Source organism: Daucus carota, chromosome 4 (genome assembly GCF_001625215.2).
Source record: "Daucus carota subsp. sativus chromosome 4, DH1 v3.0, whole genome shotgun sequence".
Classification (NCBI taxonomy): Eukaryota; Viridiplantae; Streptophyta; class Magnoliopsida; order Apiales; family Apiaceae; genus Daucus; species Daucus carota.
In genome coordinates this window covers 31,738,820-31,761,304 of record NC_030384.2, presented here as the reverse complement: position 1 = coordinate 31,761,304, position 22,485 = coordinate 31,738,820, and the positions used below count along the sequence as shown (strand labels likewise).

The following is a 22,485-nucleotide window of genomic DNA, read 5'->3' as shown; positions in this document are numbered from 1 at the left end:
TAAATCAGAAACCTCTGTTTTAAAAGTCGGTGATTAATCACGATTAGTCACCGATTAATCCGTGTTCCGTAACTGGCCGAACTGATTAAATCTCCGATTTATCACTGATTAATCCGATTAATCCCTGATCAATTCAATTAATCACCGATTACTCCCAGTTCCGTGACTTCGCCGATTAAGTTCGATTCCCGCTTTTTACAACACTGTCAGAAACTGATTTAAAACCAGAAATTAGTTTGAGTTTTTTTTAGTGAATTAATATTTTAAACATTTTTTTTGATAAAAATTACTCGCAAGACATAAATTATCTATGATTCACTTTTATTTATATAATTATATTTTCAATAACTCATAAGTCATTAATAAGTCAAAATTACCCTCATATATTTTAAACTCTTATATTATCACATCAGTCACATTAAGTCATAAATTACATTTAGTCATAAGTTATAAACTTAGCCAAACGAGCTTATGTTTAGTCCAAGTTGATCCTCCTCCAGAATCTCCTACTGCGATTCTTGGAACTACTGCTCATGGTCAAGGACCTGAGTTGTCTGAAAAGTATCTAGATTTTATTCTTGAAGTTCGAGAAAATCGGAGGATTTTTCTTAGAAAGTTTGTAGAGGTTGCTGAATAGAACAAATTTTGGAAAGATCTAGTTACTGCAGCTGTTTAGAGGCTTGGAAAAGAGTATGGTTTGAATGAGCTACTGTTAAAGCATGACCTCAAGCTCAAGGTTGGTGAGGGTTATTCTCCAGCACAGGGTTTTTCTCCAAATATGGATAAATCTGGAATTTCACATGATGAAGTAGAGACCGAGGCTTACCAGAAGAAAACTACTTAAATTTATACATTTTTAATGATTAAAGGGGAGTAGATTTAGGAAGGGAAGGGTTGTTTTTTACGTTTCTGTCAAGTTTTAAGATAATATGAACTTGTTTGATGGTTCTTGCTGGTGAACTTGGCTATTAAATTAGCCTGTGATGTTTGTTTTTTGCTGGTTGGTTTAGTTTGTCTATTTTCTAAAAAAGTTTTATTCTGGTTGATGTGGTACTTTGATTTATTGACTTGATTTCAAACAAGTGTTTATGCATGATTTTATGTTTATCTTCGATGACTAGGTGATAATTGTTTTCTGTAGTTGTTAGTTAAATATTATGCATGTGAGTTTACAAGATTGTAGGTTTTAGGGGAAGTTTATCTCCTTCCTATATGTTCTGTGTAAGCATCAAAAAGGGGAGATTGATACTCCTAATATTTTGATGGTCACACTGTTAGCAAGATTATATCTTGTATTTGTTTTATCTTAGCAAGCTAACATCAGAGGTTTAAGGTTTATTAGCAAGCTTATAACCTCTGTCCATAATTTATTGAAGATCTAATTTAAGTCCGATTTTTAAAAATATATTATAAGACTTCACTTGTAAGAGCAAGTCTAATGCAATGTCATAGAAGATGCTATTTTTATAATATAGCATCCCTTATTGAATTTAACACTCCAATGCAATGCTATATGAGATGCTAAAATAGAAAAGTGCTATACTTGGTTGTAAATATAGAACCAAGTATAGATATAGCTATAACCACTGCAGATTGTAAATTGCAATAACCACTACAGATCCACGATTAGGATGAGGTCAGCTACGGTGACATACGATAGTTGATTAAAAGGCACACAAATTATTCAGAAAACAGAGAACAGTAGTTCATAGAGTACTAGCAGATAAATCAACAAAACCCCTCCTCGAGCCCATTCCTTTACCATGTCAAATAAACTCCTTTTTTCTATATTACAACCATAAAACAAAATATATTAGGTATTATTTGTTCAGAAAAAGAAACCTACAATTTATGCTACCGACTAATATATCTTAGATAGTTGGTTGCAGTACACTTAAAAGTCATTAAAAAGCAGGATAGCATCATCAAGCTTCATCAACGAAGATTCTAAAACAAGTCTAATTTTCATCCACCTATCAAATCTTTTCCCCAACTCTCCTTCACGCTTTTCTCTTGGTAACTGAGCAATCTGGCACAAGTTCACACAAAATAAGTGCATATGTTTAAGCATTATATATGTAGACAAGAAAAGCTTGATGGCACAAAGAAGTTCAGAATGCTTAGCAGAGGTAATTTGAAGAGCAAACCTTCCCAAAGAGAGACCAAAAAACAACAAATAATTTCAAGAAGTTTGCTCTTTAATTTAAAGTTCGTCCTGCAAAGCTTTCATCTGACTTAGTTCACATTGATCACATTATTACTTGGGATCAACCGTTTTTCATATCATCAAAGCACTCTGTTTTTCGAATGCAGGTATTATGGCCAAATATCATGCTCCACAGGTCTAAGATAGTTGCAAGTTGACTAGATGCAGTCTCTATGACTGGAAAGAATTAATAACTGTCAATTCCAAACTTATTGTTTTGAGTTAATATATGTGGTTTCACATTAGACACATTATTATTTGGGATAAACTGTTTTTGAGAATTATCAATAGCCCTCGGTTTTCCTAATGCAGGTCGTGGCAGGTACTATGGCTAAATTTCACGTAACACAGTTCTAAGACAGTTGCATTTTGACTAGATGCAATCTCCATAGCTGGAAATAATTGATAACTATGAAAGTTCCCGCCTGTGTTTCAAGATCAAACAGGACCATGAATACAGTTAGATTGTAATTTGTGCTGCAAAGATAGTTTGCAGTCCTTTCAAGCTAGACTGGGGGCTGCTTACCGGGAAACATTTTGTTCTTCTAAAGGACAAATTGTTTTTTACGAGCTCTTAATGTAAAAAGGGAAAGCTTTTATCAATGCATCCAACTGCTTTGTGTTTGAAGTTAGATGCAAATACTAACCTCTTTATCCTTTTCTTGTTCAAAAGCACTTCGAAGTCGTAAATTTAAGGCAGCATGGTACATATCATCTAGAATATGTTGCCAAAGTTCAGGCTTCTTTACTGCCCACAACAGGTACTTCTGTTTTCCTTTATCTTTTTCCATGACCTGCAATAAATAAGATAAGAATTACAAGCTAACTAAGCATCACAATTAAGAAACAACAATACTGGACCAATGGTTATCAGGCTATTGTAGATACTCATATTGTGTTCATATTTATAATCAGAACTTGCACAAATTCAAATGACAAACAGGTCCTAAACAAAACAGCTAAAACTATGTTCAAAAAGTTGGCTATTTACGTGACATACACTGATGCACTCGCTCAGCAAATGTACACAAAAATAAGACAGTTGACTTTTTATGAGGGCATCAAGCTGCTCCTTTAATTCCTCAGCCAAGGCCAAACTATCTATTTACCTGCAAATGTAAGTAATCATCTTTCCACATCTGATGAAGAATCTTGGCTGCATCTTTTTTATCAACAAATGTGTCCTTCGAAATCTACCCAAAAAATATAAGATAAACTGTTAACACCTTCTCCTCAATTCATAAAATATTGCCTCAAAATTGCATCAATTCAAAATATGATAAAACTATCAATTTAAGTAGTCATCTCAAACAAACCGAAGTCAAATGACTTGTTACAGACATCCCATTAAAATTTCTTGATAGACAACTGAGCATAATTCAAATATTCAGGATATATTACATTAACCACTCCTAATTTCTAACACATGCAACATATAACCATGGGGGTTATTACCATCCACCCTGACAATTAGCAATCAAGTATGCAAAGAAAGTGATGGTGAATCTAGAAGTAAAGATCACAATACAACACCTAAAGAATTGAACATGATAAGTACACAAAAACTGAGGTGATTCCTGAATACTCTAAACTAGAGTTCCCAACGTAATATGACATACTTGATGACTTCAAAACTTTACACATGTTTGAGTAAAAGACTGAACCAGAAATTTCCCAAAGGAAACGAACAGCAGAATTACATTCAATAAGAAGTAAAGTGAAGGCAATCTAGTAGTAAAGACCACAATATAATTATTTAAACAATAGAACGACATGATAAGTATGTGAAGGCTGAGGTTTCTTATCACCCAACACTAGAGTACTCGACGTGAAATGATATAACTGATTCTACATCTTTACACGACATGCTAGAATATATAAAAATCAGAAATTTCCAAAACGAAAAAGCAATGGAATCAAATGAATAGAGAATAAAGAGATTGTTCCTAGAATTAATACATAGACGGTTTATGAGTTTCTGATAATAGGAGCCAGGTAAATAGTAAGTGGAAGAAGTTCATTGATATGTTTCTGTGGAATTAATCTTGTTTGTTAATTGGAATTTATGGTTGTTTGAAGAACATAGAAGTGGAAAGCCCGGTAATGGGCTCCAAAATAACATTTTTTTAGACAGAACTAGAAGCTTGTAAAAGCAACTGGCACATCTAATAATGTTTGATCAATAATTGATGTGTTCAAATGGTATGCTTCCGGTGCAAAGTCATGAATTCATCAAGTTTTAGGTAGAAAGTTTCTAATGTAGACAAGGGTTACTTCACGCTGAAAGATGTTGCTTTTGGGGAGGCTTATCCAGAAGTTGAGCTTAGGACAGGCAAGCTTATTGTCCAGGAGGGGTGAACTGATACAGTGGCATTCTTGGAAAGTAAGAGGGTGGAATATTTAGGAAAAATTACCATTTATATTAATTTTGTAGTATAATAGATTATTCCAGCTTTTAGGAATCCTACTGACAGGATTTGCACATAGTTAAACTCTCTAGAAGTGGTACAGAGTGGCCTTGACAGGGAATGCTGTGATGCTAATCCCTGTCATGTTCCAAATGCAAATCTCTTGAGGGTCACTCCGCAAGACAAATATATATAATTGTGTCTTCATTCACATAGTGGTCACAAGGTTGATATCTTTTACCATTTCAGTCTCAACAACACGATCTGCTTGTAGAAGTAACTTGAAAATCCTAGAAGCTTCCTTCCCATATCTTTTCAGCACAATAGATTCCACCTGCAGCATAACATATATGATCAGATTTGAATTGGCTTATTTTAGTTCTTTTTATATATCTGGAACGAAAGCAATTAATTATACCTCCTTAATTTGAGCCAACTCAAGGATTTTCTTTAGATCTGTAACGAGTATAATACTGTTAAATTATATTCAACAACAGTTCAGTAGCAATTCATAAAAAATAAGCTAGAAATTCTTCAAATGATAGGATAAGATGGGATGCATAGTAATTACCAATACTATATGTTTCATCTATTCCAGTAATACTGGGCATATCACATCCCAATTGAGCAAGGGATGCTCTGACTCGATCTGAGTTCATAGTACGACCTTCTTCGCTCTTTATCACTTCTTGCATAATGTCATCAATAGACAGAGGAACTGCAAATATATAAAAGAGTATGAAAAATTCAAGCACCCATCACATGGATGCGGCATCTAAATAGATTTTATAGTCAAAACTGCAACATGCAGAGTAGAATTACTAACTGATGAAACTGTAAAAGATTTAGAAATTTAACCCGACACGTCAAGTGCAATGAGCCAAAGGCTAGCAAATTTTATTGACGAATACGCCCCTAATATAAAAAAAATAGAAATATTTAAAAAAAAAAAGAGCTACTCAGACCCCCACCTACCACCTTACTTGCATAACGTTCAGATGATGACAATACTCGGCAAAAATCATAGATTGTCACATGTCCAACCACAGGTATAAACCATTTGTTTATTAATAATAATTAAATTTTTGTCATAGTGGCGAACAACTTTGTTGTTCAACTGTCTCAGAAACTTCAACATTTGATTTACAAACCTTAATAATTTTTACGAAGGATAGTTGATAGATAACAAACTCTTAAGCTTCTATATGTAAGTATCATTTTCTGGAGGACAATGAGCACAACACAGCCATATTTCCACTTAAATAGCTAGAACAGAGTCCAGCCAACAAGTGGAACAAGAAAAGCAGTTATATGTTAAACATGTAATTCTAATTGACCTCGGTCGTGGCTCTATTTTAAGGGTCAAACTCTGAAAGTAAGGAAGCTATGGAAGCAAGCCTAGACATCGAAAAAGATGCCATCTCAGTCTAAATGGAAGTAGACCAAGTAGCTAAGCCTTCTTTTCTTCTTCCGTTCGCTCCCTTTCGTGTGAAGGCACCAGGTTCCAGTTAGACATAAATGATTCTTAAAATAGACTGCTCCTGGCTAGCAAGGAGTACGATCGACTTAGGTACTTCTGTTTATGGGATATGTAGATGTGTTTTGGCTGGTACAACCACTCTATTACTGTAACATCCCAAGCCCACCACTGGATGCATACCGGAACCAACAACCCACCACAGGTCGGCCCAAAAGTGCTAGCAAATTGGTATACATTAGTTATTTGCTTGTGCTTATAAAGGCCCAAACACTCTTTATCCAACCGATGTGGGATGTTATAATACATTCACCCTGCGGGTTCGCCCAGATGGCCGGCCTACTTGAGAAAACACATAAGGATGACATTTTTATTACTATATTCTGTTAAATAAAATGAAGCTATCGAGCACGATTGGATAGCCCAAGTGGTTAAGGGTTTATCCTCTGTTGGCCCAGGTCCTGGGTTCGACTCTGGCTCACCTCGAGATTATCTTAGAACAGATACTCAAATTGTAAGGCTATAAGCCATATTAGTCAAAAAAAAAAATGAAGCTATCTTCACGCGCCCTGATATAGTAATATGATCTAGTATCTACCACTGCCAGTATAATCGTAATCTACTACTTCCAAAATCTCGGTATCAATTATTTGTTAACATGCATTAGTAAACGACTAGACGTGAATTTGAAATTTAAACTGGTGCAATAGATAACTGTATTACCTGAAATTTCCACTTTTACTTTAGTTTCAGTTCTTCTAGTTGCCTCTAGAACTGCCCCCAAAACAGTTGCCGCTCCAGAATCAAGCCGAGCTCGGACATTTTCAATGCAGCTCTATGACAAAAAAGTAGATTAGTATGAGGTTTTATCAATACTAGAACATCAAGAAATTTATACCAGCAACTTTCAGATATTAACAAAACATCTTTCACTCATTCACCAAACGGTTCTGAAAACCTGAACTGTTGATTAATGTCTAAAAAGATCTAGCAAGTAAACAAAAGTTATCACTTGTTGTATTTATACTAAACAGAGCCAGACTTACCTTATGCCTAAGGCGGCGTACAAATTCTTCAAAATTTACCCGCCATAAAACTTCTTTCTTCTGATTTGTAGCCCATAATTTAGTATCAGACTCCAAAGCATCCAGTTTCCGCTGTTATGAGTCATATTAGTTAACATGTTTAATCAAGCAAGTATATCTAATCTAATCTAATTCTTGATCAACCTTCTCTCCAGCAGAAGCCAAGTTACTGGAATCATCATTGCTCTTTTGCTCAGGATCATCTGTCCATGTATCTGTTTCAAGTAAAAATCTAACTGAATCCATAGGAGATGCTTCTGCCAAAGCACGTGCCTCTATAGTATCTTCCCCTGTCTGCATATTCAAACACTAATTTACTGTCCGAATGTAACCTCCAATATTTACAATGCAACAAAACATAGGAAGATTCAGATACTATCACATCGACTGTAATGGTAATCATGGATTTGAAAGGAAGGGATGATATTAGAGGTGGCAATATGGTTGCAAAACCATTAAACCAATCCAAACCAAACCAAAATTGTGGATTTGGATCCATTTAAAATCACATTTAGAAAAATGGATTTGGTTTCTAGTCTCACATTTCTCGCAATATATGTGATCTAACCACATTTGGTCTCACTTTTAAGATAACACACACTATAATGTTCTTTTTCTTTTCTTTCTTTCTTTTTGCTAGTTACCACACATGCACATCCCATGATTCGAACTCATGACCTTACTTGGAGAAGCCAAGAGCTTGAACCACTACATCAACTCACACACTCACACACACTTTTGTTATATTTAGTATTCATTATATTGTCACTTGAGTGTATTAATTTTTGTTCATTATATAATACTTATTTTTACTTACTAAACTAGTTGCCCATAATTCAAACTAAAACCATAACCACATTTATTAATATATGGTTTGGAAATGGTTTTGGTTCATTTCTCCAAACTAAATCCATTTTATAAGAACCAAAACCAAACCAAAACCACATTTTGCCACCTCTAGATGATATCAGTATAGTATTAAATACAAGTTCCAGATTTTGACCAAAGATCATGCCTGCTTTCACCAAAAAAATATCTTCAATGCCTACCAGAATTATCGAACAAGAATATCAAAGTTAAAATATTATTAGTTTGGAGTCTGAGGGTGAGGACAAATGAAAACGTCAAAAGGGTACAGACACTAATTTGGTAGAGTCACTTATGTACATCACAATATTCCTTGTTTCCTGAAGAAACTATCAAACAAAAGATACAACACCTTGGTGAATTTAGCAGCTCTTTTCTTTGCAGCAGTTTCCTCCTCAGTTGGTGGAGCAAGAAATGGTTCATGAGCAGGGCATCGTTCCACATACTGGGCATTCACAAGTTTTCTAAAACACTCATGCAAGGCATCTGAAGCTGTAGAATTTCCTAGATAGAGTGCAACAATTCATTAGCAAACTAGACTTCTAGTCATTTATGAATATTACAGCATACCTTGCACACAATAATCCCAACCCCCATCCATGCACATTTGCATGATTACATATTATATTCCACTCAACTGCAGATAATATTTAGGTTTAACTCTCTCTTTTCATCTAGACCCTCGAGTAACAAAAAAAGTCCCTAGTTTGACATACAAATTAGATGTCAGTGTGACGAGGCACTTAGACACCATTGTTACTGCAATGTTATAGATATTTAAAATAAAACTGCTTCATGCTCATCACAAAAACAAAAAAATATAGCCGACCACCAACATGTTACCCCGACTCTTCATTTTGCCTCGAGTACCCGTGTCGGACACTCGACACTCGGACATGGGCATGGAAACTCCGACACTTATTTAGGCCAAAACCATGTAAATTTTCAAAATATTGCCGAGTCCGACACTCGGAAATGTATCCAGTTTGGACACTTTCAGCCGAGTCCGGGTAACATAGCCGACTACAAGCGGAACATATGTGACAAATTCCAGGAGTTAAAATTGGATATACCACTTATACGTAATATCACCAAGGGTATACTATTTAATTATTCTAGTGATTACAACTACAATCAACTATATGCAAGGTTGCAGTGAGGAATACTAACTTGATGGCTCTTTCTGCCTTTCTACGATATCATTCACCGAAAGTCTGCCATCTTGAAGCAACCATACAAAAATCTCTTCACACTGCGAGAACAAAATCCAACACACGATTAACCTAAACGCCGGGAATTATTCAATCTTCAATGATGAAGACCACACCAACCTACCTCTTTACCCAATTCCTCATTAACTATTGCAATAAATTTTGGAAACCTCATATGATGAATGATATTATCAAATAGTGCCATATACTGAGTTGAAATCCTCGGAGCAGCTCCAAACCTGCCTGCATTAACACTAAAATAACTAAACTGCAACTTTTTACATAACAATCCAATCAAACAACACAAACTAACCTAGACCAAACATCTCATATTCTTATTCAATTCCTTATAACCTAACTCACACAAGTGACTTAAATAACCAATACCACTCAACAATTTCACATTACATAATAACCGAAACGAAGACGGAAATAAAGGCACGAAAAGCACACCTTCAGACTGAGTAGCGAAGGCCTGAACACAATTATGCTGAATAAGAACAAGTAGCGAATTAACCGCATTCTGTTTACTAAGCTCAGTGAAGTGTATAATCTGTGCTAGCGGTAGGGTTCCTTTTCGAAGAAGACATTCACAAACTTTCTGTACACACAATCAAATATAAATTATCAATCATAACTTGAATAAAACCAATGACTAACAAAATTAAGAACATAACATATTGTTATAGGCAGAGGATATAGATAATTACAGCGACGATATCACCGAAATAGGCGGAGATGAGATTGACGGCGAGTTTGATGCCGTGTTGCGACGGCGTTGTCAGCATGGTTTTGGGTTGGAGCTGAGCAGCAGCAGCCGTCAGAGAGGGCTCGCTGGCGGTTGAATTTGTCGGAGACTTGCAGTGAGTGCGTGAGTTCGGAATTGGGAGGAATTTATAGGCTAGGTAGGGTCACAGTTTCTTTTTATTAGATTATACTTATGTTTTTAACTAATTTTTAAATATTAGTTTTTATTTGTAAAATCACTACTTTTTATTTTATTTTTGTTAATTAATATATTATATATGTTTTAATATATTTTCTTACAAAATAAGTCTCTCTACATGATATTTATTATTTTAGCGGGCTAAAAAAATTATATTAACATCAATAATTAAGCGGGTTAAGAAAACTTTACAATGTTATAAAATATTGAGTGTAAATTCTAAGTATCATATTTTGATTGGATTCTTTATTTCTTTACTCTTTTTGTATAGTCTGCTGTGATTTTGTATAAATAGACTGTTAAGTGTAAATTTTTAGGTATCATATTTTGATTGATTCTTTATTTTTTTTAATCTTTTTGTATAATTGTATTTGCTGTGATTTTGTATAAATAAATTGTTAGTTGGGGGTTTCGGATTTTTCAAAAGTTAAATTTGAATTTTGAACAATTGAATTTTGTATAAAAAAATTGTTAATTGGTGGTTCTGCTTGTTAATTGATGTCATGAAACTGGAGAATTTAGAATGCTCATTGATTATTGTTGCTTTGGTGATGTGCGGACTCTAATTGGTATAATGAAATGGATTTTTGGGCTGTTTGGTTGGAGTTAAGGAAACGGAATAGAATTCAGAAAAAGAAAAGAAGAGAAAGTAAAAGAATGATGTTCAATTGTATTACCTGTTTGGTTTTGATCTGGAAACGGAATGAAAAATTATATAATTATTTCGATATTTGATTTTTTAATATTAAATAATATGAAAAGAGTCAAATCTATTTACGTTTATAATTTGATATATTTTATTATTTAAAAATTTCATTAATTTTATAGATGTCTTGACTTATAAATTATATTAAAATTATTTTTAATATGTAAAAACTAAATTGAAATTTATTTTTGATCTTCAAAAATATTTTACATATTATTTTTAAACGTTAATGATTTTTGAAACAAATTATAATTGAAAATAAAATAAGAATCAGGAAAGGGAAAAGAAATACCTGGTGGGGGTGGGGAATGGATCAGGAGGGATTTGGGGTAAACCTAAAACCAAAACAAGGGAAAGAGAATGACAGATTTTATAAAACAAACAACTAGAATGAAATGGGCTGTTTCCCTTTCCCTTTGTCAGTTACGCCTAACCAAACGGCCCCTTAAGTATAAGGGCCTTATATAATTATTATATTATATGTATTTCTTGTCTGTTTGTTAGGGATACATGGATAAATTCCTGATTAGGACTGACTATTGAGATGTATGAGTATTTTGTCTGTTTGTCCAAAAAATAAAGATACGTGGATAATTTTTATTTGGGTTTGGCTAGTGTGTGTCCATGGGTACATGCTAAGCGCGGAATTTTTTGTATTCGGGAGATTTTGATTGGTGTGGTTGATTTATTTGCAGGATCCACCATTATCATGAGATAGGAGCTGATCAAAATGATTGAAGCACAAAATTTTCTGCGCTTAGATGTGCCCATGACAACCGTTTTTATTTAAATATTTGAGCCCTAAATATTAGTCCTGGGTCCGCACTGATCATGTCCAGAAAAGCCTCTTCTGAATTCCCGCCTCACCTGAGAAGAAGGCCGTTAAAAAGCAAAGCTTTCGACACTTTTCTTCGAATCGTCTCCGAATGTCACTCGCATTTTCAGAATCAAGGTAGCCCATTTGCTTAGATTGTGGTGTGTGTTTTAATTGATGTATTGGTTATAATTTGTATATGTGTGTGAATTGTTTGTTCAGTGTATGTTTATGGTGTATCGATATTTGTTTTTACCATACATGACGCGTGTCTCCACTGAAACTTGAACCCTCGATTGCTTGCAATTAAGATGTTATTTGTGTGCTTTTACTGATATTCTTGTTTTTTGTGTTATTTTTCTATTTTTGGTAGAGCAAGTTGCAATGATTCAAGGTGATCAGATGGTAGAGAATAATTATTTGGCAATTCGAGGCGATTCTTTGTTAGAAAATGATAAATTGGGGACTGATGATGGGTTGGCACGTGAAAATTTATTGGTTAATGGGGATAGAGAAGGTGATTTGTTGGTAGAAAACAATGATTCGAGAGCTGAGGATGGGTTGGCACTTCAAAATTCTTTGGTTGATGAGAATAGAGAAGTTGTGAGTTCTCAGGAACCAGCTTGTAGTGGTGACCGTATGGATGTAGATGGGTTGGAGATCGTGGATAATGTAAAGAGTAATGGTGACCAGGTGCCTGTTGATAATGTTAACGGGATAGAGCAGGTGATAGAAGGCAATCAGAATTGTAATAATGATTTTGCAGCTTTTGCTTCGTTAATTGATAATGATGATCAGTTTAGTCTCCCTGATTTTGACATGGAGGAATCTGACTTGGGAGAACAATTGGGTGATAACGCACCATGTGCTGATGTCTCTGAACTTATAGACTCGTTACTAGAAACAGATGCAACTGTGAAAGCTTCAATACCCCTTGTAAATAATGATGCTAACAGTTTACATGCGAAGAGAAATGAGATAGAAACTCAAGTGGGTCTGAAGGAATCAGACTCACCAGGATCTGCCTCTGTCATGGTTTCTTCCCCTCTTCAGAAAACTGTTGAGGGCATTGAAGATGGGGAAGTTTTGAAAGTTTCTGGATTTCTAGAGAAATCAAGTGATTTATTACATGAAGATGTGTTGCCCTTGGAGAACAGTGTAGACAAGGGCGACCTTTTAGGAGATACTATTCACAAAGAGGGATTCAATCCGAATACACTTCAAAGAGGACTTAAGAAAGATAATCAGTCCTTTAGCCAAGCTAGAACTGGAGTTCAAATAACGAGCACTGCCATGAATGTTGAAAGGGGGAATGATAACCGAAACTTGGTGAACAATAGAACTCAGGTTTATTATGGAGATACTGTAGAAGATAACGAGGAAGAATGGGAGGATAGTAGGCTTGAATCTGGAAGAAACAGACGAAGGTCTGCGCCCAAAGCAGCCAACAGTCAAGCTTCTTGTCCCAAAAATATATCACTAAGGGGTGGATTGACAGGGGAAAATACAATTGAGAACCAATGCAGTGCATCGACTGAAAAGGTTTGATTTTTATTTATATAAAGATAAAGACCCCCTCCTTGCACATAAATGCTCGTGCTAGATTATATTGAATACAATAATTACATAACTTTATCTTAATCTAGTTGTTATTGCAAATTGTTATGTGTGACAAGTGACCACGTATTAAATCTCATTATGGGAAGACTGCTTTAGTATATGATTTCATAGCTCATCTTAATCTCCTTCTCACAATAAACGAACACATGACCTATTTATTTGTTGAGTATTAAGCATATTGCATATAGATTGTAATGTTGTAAAGTCCAGAATTCTCCCTAGTCTACTTCTTTACCCCTGGAGTTAAAATGGCATTCATGCTTATGCTTGTGTATGTTTCTTAGATTATTGCTCTGTACCTGAATATCAAGTTCTAGAATAGGATCCTGCTTCTAACTTAAATCTGTTTGCAAATCAGAATGTCCATAAGTAGTGTTTGTTAGTCAGTGTGACCACTGGCTACAGTATCATAGAACATGTAGAATCATAAAACTTAAAAATTAATTAGAAGCGAGTGAACAATTTCGCGAGCTTATACGCTGTACTCCGAGTTACTTTCATCATATATTGGCTGTTGTCGACCATCTTGCCTACGTGGCCACTGGGCACAATATCAGAGAATGTGTAGAAGCATACAATATGCAACGCAAACCAATTAAAAGCCAGTGGAACGATTCTGAGAGCTTATATATTCTACTTCAAGTTTTGCTTCCATTGTATGTTGTTCGTCCTCTCCCATCCCTACCTGCACCTCAACCAATAGAAACATCAGAAAGTCACAAAGATAATATATAAAATGATGCCTCTGTGAACTCTTATAAAGGGGCCACATTCACCAACTACATCGTCAGCTCCCGTCAAACCTTTGAACAAAATAACTGGAGTTCGTGAGTGAACCGAAAAGGAAATACTAATCTGTAAGTATATCTGGTACACACCTCTACCTCAACCATCCTTTCTTAGTTATTAAAATTTTGGTGGTTTTGGAAGAACTTTCGTGAAATATGAGTATTTGACTAATTTGCATATAGAGATACATATTTATTGTCAGGGCATATAGAGATACTTGATTTACGCAACTTTAAGCAGCAAAGACATACAAATAAGTCTAAAGTTGCATTAAGCTTTACTGGATGATAATGTGTTGGTTTGCTTTGTTTAAGTTTTACTATATCCGGTCTGGCCTTATTTTGACTTTTTTTTAGGTTGCCAATCAAAACAATAAGAAAAGAAAGGGGGGTTGCAGTGAGGATCGAAAAGCAAATAGAAAGGTATGTCTTTTCTCAGTGATATCTACTAGCTAAATTTTGTTTTTCTAAATATTATGTTATATTTATATTCACATTAGTCTTAATATGGACAGAGCTTTACTTCACCTGGCTCGTTCATTATTTTATATGACCTTATTTAAGTGCATGTTATAGGTAACCAAAATGTTCACATATAGTACTCTTTCACTTGTTGAGGCTCTTATAAATGTATTTATTATTTATTCCTATTATCATTCTTGCAGAAGAAAGAAAGAATGAAGAGAGCAGAGCAACTCAGAGAACTGGGTGTTAAAAAGTTGAAGCTGCTACCAGTGTCAAAACCAAAAACAGTATCATACTGTCATCACTTTCTCAAAGGAAGATGCCATGAGGTTCTTTATCTACAATAATTATAATTTTATAATGATAAAATTAGGAACACACACACACACATATATATATTTATTTATTTATTCCTTGATTATTTCCTTCTGTTTCCACAGGGAGACAAGTGCAAATTTTCCCATGATACAGTACAATTGACAAAGTCTAAGGTAAATCTTTGTTATGTTTAACTAAATGGCAATATTCTTTCAGAACATTATCTGCATAATGTTGCTCAGTTTTATTCGTTTATAAAGTCATTTTTTAATACCATCCAATGTTGAATTCTTGCTTGCTTACATATTTAAGTTTCATTAATGTTTCTATAAGACAACCACACTTATCAGACACTTGATTGGTTTGACTCTCGGCTTCCCAGGATCTTGTGGGCTTTAATAATTAAACCTTATTTTAGCGGTTCTGTTTTTTGAGATTATTGTAGCTTATTATACACTGATGCCCAGAATATGTTATTACCGTGTGTGACTTTGCAAAGTGAAATACTCGGTCCGTCCCCCTCAATTCTTAACATTGGGGGACGGGGGCTCGGCACGCATTTTAAGGCTCTCATAAAATATAGTTTGATAAATTATTTTTAATTTTTTTTCCTTCTGAATAAAAGTTTAATGTTTAAATTTTTATACAGAACACGGAAAATTTTAAAATTTGTTGTAACCTATACCTTATATGCACCTTAAAATGCGTGTCAAGCAGTTGAAAAAAAAGTGTTAAGAAATAAGAGGGACAGAGGGAGTAAGGATTTATTCACATCGGAATGTGGAGTTACTGGGATTTCAGGACTTGTTACAATATATATGGCTTTGTAAATAACATACATTGCTCATGACTTGTGACGTACAACTATTTTTATTCTTACATTTTTATGAGTTAATTGATAAGCATGAATTAGTGTGGCTTATTTTGCTGGGTATTTCTGCTATACGACAACACGAATATATCTAATGCCCTATGATTTTCAGCCATGCTGTCATTTTGCACATCAGTCATGCATGAAAGGAGATTACTGCCCATTTGACCATCAGCTCTCCAAGTATCCGTGTAACAGTTTCTTGAGTCAAGGTTCCTGCATCAGGGGATTCAACCGTATGTTCTCACACAAGGTAGTTTTTTCATCCCAACTTTGATTATTAATTTAGCTTGTATATTATGAGTTCTGATTCTGTAAACATGATACATGTCTATGCTTTATATATGTAACTTATGTATGTAAAACCATCCCCAGGTACTGATGAAGGAAGGTTCTTCTGGTGCTTCAGATATTTGCAATCCTGATTTAAAGTCCGTATCTGTGACAGAAATTTCTGTTCCGAAAAAGCAAATGAATCCTAATTTCACTGGTAGTCAAAATTCCAGTACCAATTTATCTTCCAGTGGGGTCTCTTACTGCAAGAATTACAAAAAGAACGGAGAGGGTCTTGCATTAAAACCTGCTGGACAGGCACCCAAGGGAATAAGCTTTCTTCTGCATGGAAAAGTTCCCCTAGGTAATATTAGTAAGAATGGACAAGGTCCCTTGCCTAATGGTGCCAAAGTTGACCAACAGACACTCGCTAATGCATCAAATGGGGTTGAAAGCTTGCATAAGAGCACACAAAGAAAGCCTGTTGTGCCACGGGGAGTAAACTTTCTGTCATTCGGTAAAGATCCTTCTGAAAGCTGTACTAAGAAATCAAGCTTTTCTTTAGTTAGCAATGTGGAAACTGGGAAATCACCACTAAGTGATCCCGACAAAAGTGAACAAGCTGATTCATCATCAAAGACAGATGTTGGTGTCACAGTTGACTTTCAGACTGGCCAAGGTGCATCCAGCACTGTTCAGAACACGAATGAGACAGCAAACAGAACACCTGCAACGACACCTCAGGGTCTGGGCTTGCTCTCAGCTGGCAATCTCTTAGACCGTTTTTTTAACAAGAAACAAGCTGGCTCCAACTCGAATGAGAATAATGCCATGCATCCAACTGTTAGAAACAATGAAAGTGTGAGTGATAAACATCGGACCTTTGACCTACTATTGCCTCCGGTGTTGTCTTCTCCGCTTCCTAGTAATCATTCTTTAAGCAAGTTAACAGATGTTCAGAGCAAAGGGTCGTCAAGCTCTCTTCAGGGATCACTATTTTCAAACACTCCAAAGTCATTACAAAGGGCATTCCAATCAACATTAGCATTGGCTGCTAAATTTGAGTCTAAAGCTAAGAATGCTGTTAGTACCGACTTAAGCAAGGAAGGCAGCAGCAATTCACACAACAATTCCATGAAGCCTTCAACAATTTTGGATTTTTTATATAGTTATAAAGGCAAAAGTGAGCAGTGAATTCAAATGAAAAAACTTTCTGAGCCATTGGAAATACATTGTTGTCATATTTTACCAGGTGATAATGCTTTGATACCAAGTTTGGCTTGTCAGATGCTAGTTCAGTTTTCGGAAGTCTTAGTGCATACTCTCTCTATTCCCCTAGTACCTAGTTTGTTTATCTGGGGCACGTATCACAAATTATTTTAAGTTTTTTTTCTTTTTGATTTTTTTTAAATGTTTATCAAGTAAAGCAAAAAAAAAAAAAAAACTGTAAAGATATGAAAGTGAGAGATATACAATACTTTAATATGAATTTTAGAACTCAATTTTGTGTGATGCTATAATTACTTTGTGCTCATCAATATTGTCACTTGCTAGAAATTAAAGATTTCTTGACCTCTGTAATCACACACTAACTTCAAATTAGATAGCAGTACGAGTTACCAATTTAATATACTGTAAAAGTCTCAGTTATATGAATCCTACCTCTTTTTGTGCATATACTTCAGCTTGTTTGTCACATCTAAGAGCACGGAGGTTGTTTAAGTTGAAACAGAAGAGACATTATGGCAGAGCCTGAAAAAAGGTTTCCTCTTAATGCACAAGACTACGTACTCTACGAGGAAGTTGGTGAAGGTGTTAGCGCCACTGTCTTCAGAGCTTTATGTGTTCTGTTTGATGAGATAGTGGCAATTAAGGTTCTTGATCTGGAGAAGTGGAACAATGACCTGGTATGTAGGCCTATCTCTTCTCATATCCCTGTTCTTTGATCTTATGTTTGTATTGTAGGTAACTTCGATGGTATTACATCAATCCATGTCATGTGTTATCACTTAACATGCTTATGTCATATGTACATGATGCTTTCTAAACAATTTACCTCCAAGTGTTCTGTAATCTATTCAGTTAGGGGTGTTGTCTCAATTTTTAAGGCTATTCAAAACCTGAGTTATTATATCATTACCGGTTTTTTCAGTTCGAGATTGGTTGAAGCCTAAAGCTTTGTGTTGTAGGATACAAATATTCATTTATAATTTATCTGACTATTGTTGTCCGGAATCAAAACACCGTACCAAATTAGTCGAGAATGGTATTGCCAACCAAATAAATGGAAAAACTTATTCATGATCTTTTACAATGTCAATAGTGTCATACCATCATTGCTCTCTTGATTATTTTTTTCATTCAAACAATGTTCCTAGAAACGTAAGAGGTTCATCACTCCATCCGCTAGATATTAAGCCTCTGGTTGTAATGTCTTTGCAGACATTGCTTCATAAGTTCATGCTATGTAATAACTGTTCTCTTTGTAATATTTTACAGGATGGTATTCATAGAGAGGTGCAGACAATGACCTCGATTAATCACCCTAATTTGATATGGGCACATTGTTCATTCACATCAGGCCATAACCTTTGGGTTGTGATGACATACATGGTCAGGGGATCATGCCTTCATATTATGAAGTCTGCTTTTCCAGAAGGTCTGGAAGAACCTGTCATTGCCACATTATTGCGGGAGGTCCTTAAAGCCCTTGTCTATTTTCATGCCCATGGCCACATCCATAGGGATGTGAAGGTAACTTCACCACTCTTAGTTGTATGCAGGAGTAAATTACATTATTTTTCTCACTGGATATAGGTTCATATAAACATCCTAAAACTTCATATTTAAGTATGCAATATGCTTATTGAATTTATGATAATATCATCACATGATCGGTCCTTCTAAGAAGTTATTCGACAAACCACTACCCACTGCACTCCTGAGAGAAAATATATTCTAGGCAAGATGAGATGTCTTAAACCTTTTTTCCCCTTTATTTTTGGTGACTAATGAAAATTATACTTTCGAGTCTTACCCAGCTACCTCTGTTCTTAAAAGTGAAGATGTTCCATTTGCAGCCTTAGTTGCTTGTCATGTCCTCTCAAGTCTTTTATCTCCTGACCCCTCCCCCTTATATGCTCTCCACTGGCATCACCGGTGCCATGATACAACAGACCAGCAAGCGTGGCTAAGCCACCACATTATTTCCTCTCTAAAATATCAATAATCTTGAAGGGGTCATCTCCTATATATGTTCGTGAGCTGCTCCTCACTTTATCACGTTAGTAAACCTTTAGAATTCAAGATTAATGTGATGTGTCTAAAATTGACATTGATGCCCTTTCCTGGCACTTTAGCGTTGGTTCCTGTCACTTGAGTATGAAATTGACATTATCATACTTTTGAAAAGCTTAAAGTAGGTGTTGAGGACTACAAGATCAAGGTGAGAGTTATCCGTTTATGGAGAGGATCAACCAAGACATGGGAGGAGTTAAAAAAATTTAACTTAATTCTACTGGACCACAAGGTCTGTAAATCATAGTTTCATTTTTTTTCGAGTAAACAACAAAAGAGAATGTTACATTGCAATTGTTTTTTTTATGCAGGGTCAAAGGATTCATGCATTTGTTCCGACTAAATGTGCTGAGGAAATTCATAACCAGATAACTTTTGGAAGGGTCTTCAGCATTAAGCACTTTGCAGTGCAGCTGTACAGCCCGTGACAAGTTCAGGTTCCTCAGACACGACAGACAGATAATCTTCAACAAAGACATCAAAATCCAAGAGTTAGCAGATTATGGTGTTAGTATACCCCAGGACGCCTTTGATTTCTACGATCACAACCAGCTGGAGGAGCTTTCCAAACAGACCACATACCTGGCAGGCAAGTTCAAATTTATTGTCATATAGTGGTCATAAAAAAATATATCATTTTGCAGACATAAACTTCTTCTGCAGAGGTTGTAGGAATAATTAAAAATTATGACAAAATAAGAGATCTTACGAACAAACATGGTAAAGATCAGAAGCAAGCAAAAGTCGTTATCACTGATGGAAGGTAACTAAAACCTATGTGTATAACCTGCCCATGTGCCGAACAAACATAATTTCTTGCAATTGCTTAACTGTAGTTCCGCTGTTAACGTAACCTTCTGGGATAAATTTGGTGTTTCATTTGACAATTTGATGACAAGTGCTTTATAGAAACCTGTGATTATTATTATATCATAATGCAAAGTTGGGAAATGGAATGGTAAAATACTATCTCTAAACCTATTGATTGTTATGTTACACCTCACAAGATCTAACTGGTGAAGTTGATATATCAAACAACGCTGCAACAAAAGTTTACCTCAACTACAAGCAGCATAGTGTGTTACACCTAAAGAACTTGTTAGTGAGATAGCTTTATTTAATGAATTCATTCTTGTTTTATGCATTTTTTCTGTCAAGTTTAATATCAAACAACTTTGAATAGGTTGATGAATGAGGAATTTGCAAGAAGAGCGTTATCAAATAACAAAGAGAAAAAATTGCATAATGTTACTGTTACAGACTTGAAGACTCTTAGGAAGAACGATGTTGAGGTAAACATAATTTATCACTGACTACCTAGGTTGTGTAAGATAAATACCACTTTTATCATGTGTGCAGTCCTTTTTTATGTTACATGTGAAAATAAAAGGCATTGATGAAAGTATGGGGTGATTTTACAATGCTTGCACTAGCTTTGAGAAGGAGACTAAAATGGAAATCCATGTCCAATTTGTGAGAGCTGCAACCGATGTTGCTTACCCAGACAAGTAGTAAGTTTAGTTTCTCAACACTAAACACACACCTATAATGACAATAGATTGATTAATTTCTACTATTTAGGTTTAAAATTCATTTGGCTGCTGAGGATAGTACTGAACAAATGCAAGTAGTCTTAGGAGATAGGTAAGTACGCACACTTATTGGAAGAAGAGCTTTGGACTTAGCTAAGGAGGTATTCACAGTTTGTTCGATTGTATTTTCTGGGTTCTTTTCAAACCTAACAGTTTATATGAAACAGATGAAAGCTGATAGTTCCATGCCGGAGGCTTTGCTGAGTATTTTGAACAAAGAATACAGCCTGGTAATCCAAATGGAGGGAAATTAGCATTGTCAACAATTTCACTAACATCTGCAAAGGTTTTGTTGGCATTCCAAGATACAAGCGCGGCTGTTCCCAACTAAGAAGCACAAACATCACAAGTAGTACTCTATAACACAAAAACAGTTTTTGATTGTCTTGCTTTACTAATGTCAAACCTTATTTTCTATCTGACAGGCAACCATATCAACCTACAGCGCTCAAGGAATCTCTGATATCGACTTAACCTTTAATTGAAAAACCCAAGCAGTATAGCATTACTGTGTTTTGCATTTTCTAAGACTACTGTGATCAGATTCTGTACTTTTGCTTTGTCTATCAGTTTGTGTTATGTCCTTGCATCAGATCAAAACTGTAAGAAACATGTATTAACGACTCAATTCTGTAAGGCCCCTTTATTAACTATGTACCAGCTAAGGAACATCGTTGTATTTTAAGTTCACAAGGCAACAACTATGATGTGCTTTGAACTCCCAAAAATGTCTGCGAGCAAACATAAATTCGGACATGCAAAGACCGGGGCGGGTTTAAATACTAGTTACAATATTGAGATGCTAGCAATATATTTAAATACTAGTTACAATATTGAGATGCTAGCAATATATTAGTTGATATCAGTGGACGGGCTTAAATACTAGTTACAATATTAAGATGCTAGCCATATATTAGTTGATACTAGTGGTGCAGTCAAGTTAGATGACTCAAAAATATATAAAATTTTATTTCAAGAGTATTTTTGAATTAGTTATAATTAATCATTTAATTTTTTTTTTAAAATTAGACATGATCATTCACCACTCAATCAAACACATGATATTAAAAATGATAATTCAACCTTATACCATCTTAGCCCAATTTCTAATTCCAACTCATACCCTCTCCCGGACCAAAATGATCATTAATGAATCAAACTTGCACTATAAATATATTTTACTTATGTATCCGATTGAAAAATCGCCTCTGCGAAAACATCATACTCTATTATATATACTAGCCTTTAGCCCGTACAGTTTGTAATTTATTATTTATAATTTAAATTTTAACATCATTTTATTAGTATTTTAGTATTAATGGATTGAATTTTAATTAAATTATATTATTCAACTGACTATATATACACACACACACACACACACACACACACACACACAGAGGGTTACTCCAGTGAGAACTTCTTAAAATAAGAACCGTGAGAACTTCCTTAATTTATCATATTTTGGCTAATCTAAACATCAAACTAGTGGGTACCCAATATATAAATGTATATAAAACTAGTCTCTTCCTAGCTAGTCA

The 22,485-nt window shown here is 35.1% G+C and overlaps 2 protein-coding genes across 10 annotated transcripts; one reads left to right on the top strand and one right to left on the bottom strand.

The window, feature by feature from the left end:
• Positions 1 to 1,726: 1,726 nt before the first annotated feature.
• LOC108216043 (uncharacterized) lies at positions 1,727 to 10,143 on the bottom strand. Of its 4 annotated transcripts, XM_064092544.1 has the most exons (15): positions 9,965 to 10,143; positions 9,708 to 9,855; positions 9,379 to 9,497; positions 9,214 to 9,295; positions 8,396 to 8,547; positions 7,321 to 7,470; positions 7,138 to 7,248; positions 6,815 to 6,926; positions 5,186 to 5,332; positions 5,033 to 5,070; positions 4,856 to 4,948; positions 3,316 to 3,399; positions 2,854 to 3,000; positions 1,893 to 2,029; positions 1,727 to 1,785 (listed from the first exon to the last, which is right to left on the bottom strand). In XM_064092544.1, the coding sequence occupies exons 1-14, from the start codon at positions 10,040 to 10,042 to the stop codon at positions 1,895 to 1,897; spliced, it is 1,596 nt and encodes a 531-aa protein (XP_063948614.1). In that variant the 5' UTR covers positions 10,043 to 10,143; the 3' UTR covers positions 1,727 to 1,785; positions 1,893 to 1,894. The 4 variants fall into 4 exon arrangements, 3 of the variants coding, with proteins under 3 accessions (XP_063948614.1, XP_017244189.1, XP_017244190.1); XM_017388700.2 differs by having other exon boundaries at positions 1,727 to 2,029; XM_017388701.2 differs by lacking the exon at positions 9,965 to 10,143 and having other exon boundaries at positions 1,727 to 2,029; positions 9,379 to 9,493; positions 9,708 to 9,842.
• A 1,360-nt stretch (positions 10,144 to 11,503) lies between these two features.
• Positions 11,504 to 21,597, top strand: LOC108216044 (uncharacterized). 6 transcript variants are annotated; one of them, XM_017388703.2, is made up of 14 exons: positions 11,504 to 11,858; positions 12,094 to 13,262; positions 14,486 to 14,551; positions 14,794 to 14,922; positions 15,034 to 15,084; positions 15,895 to 16,035; positions 16,158 to 17,307; positions 17,741 to 17,962; positions 18,555 to 18,809; positions 19,664 to 20,644; positions 20,743 to 20,863; positions 20,934 to 21,045; positions 21,112 to 21,293; positions 21,370 to 21,597. In XM_017388703.2, exons 1-7 carry the CDS (start codon positions 11,738 to 11,740, stop codon positions 17,247 to 17,249), a joined length of 2,769 nt encoding a protein of 922 aa, XP_017244192.1. In that variant the 5' UTR covers positions 11,504 to 11,737; the 3' UTR covers positions 17,250 to 17,307; positions 17,741 to 17,962; positions 18,555 to 18,809; positions 19,664 to 20,644; positions 20,743 to 20,863; positions 20,934 to 21,045; positions 21,112 to 21,293; positions 21,370 to 21,597. The 6 variants fall into 6 exon arrangements, with proteins under 6 accessions (XP_017244192.1, XP_063948652.1, XP_063948655.1 ...); XM_064092582.1 differs by adding an exon at positions 19,468 to 19,584 and having other exon boundaries at positions 16,158 to 17,962; positions 21,370 to 21,536; XM_064092585.1 differs by having other exon boundaries at positions 14,797 to 14,922; positions 16,158 to 17,962; positions 21,370 to 21,536.
• The last annotated feature ends 888 nt before the right edge of the window (positions 21,598 to 22,485 follow it).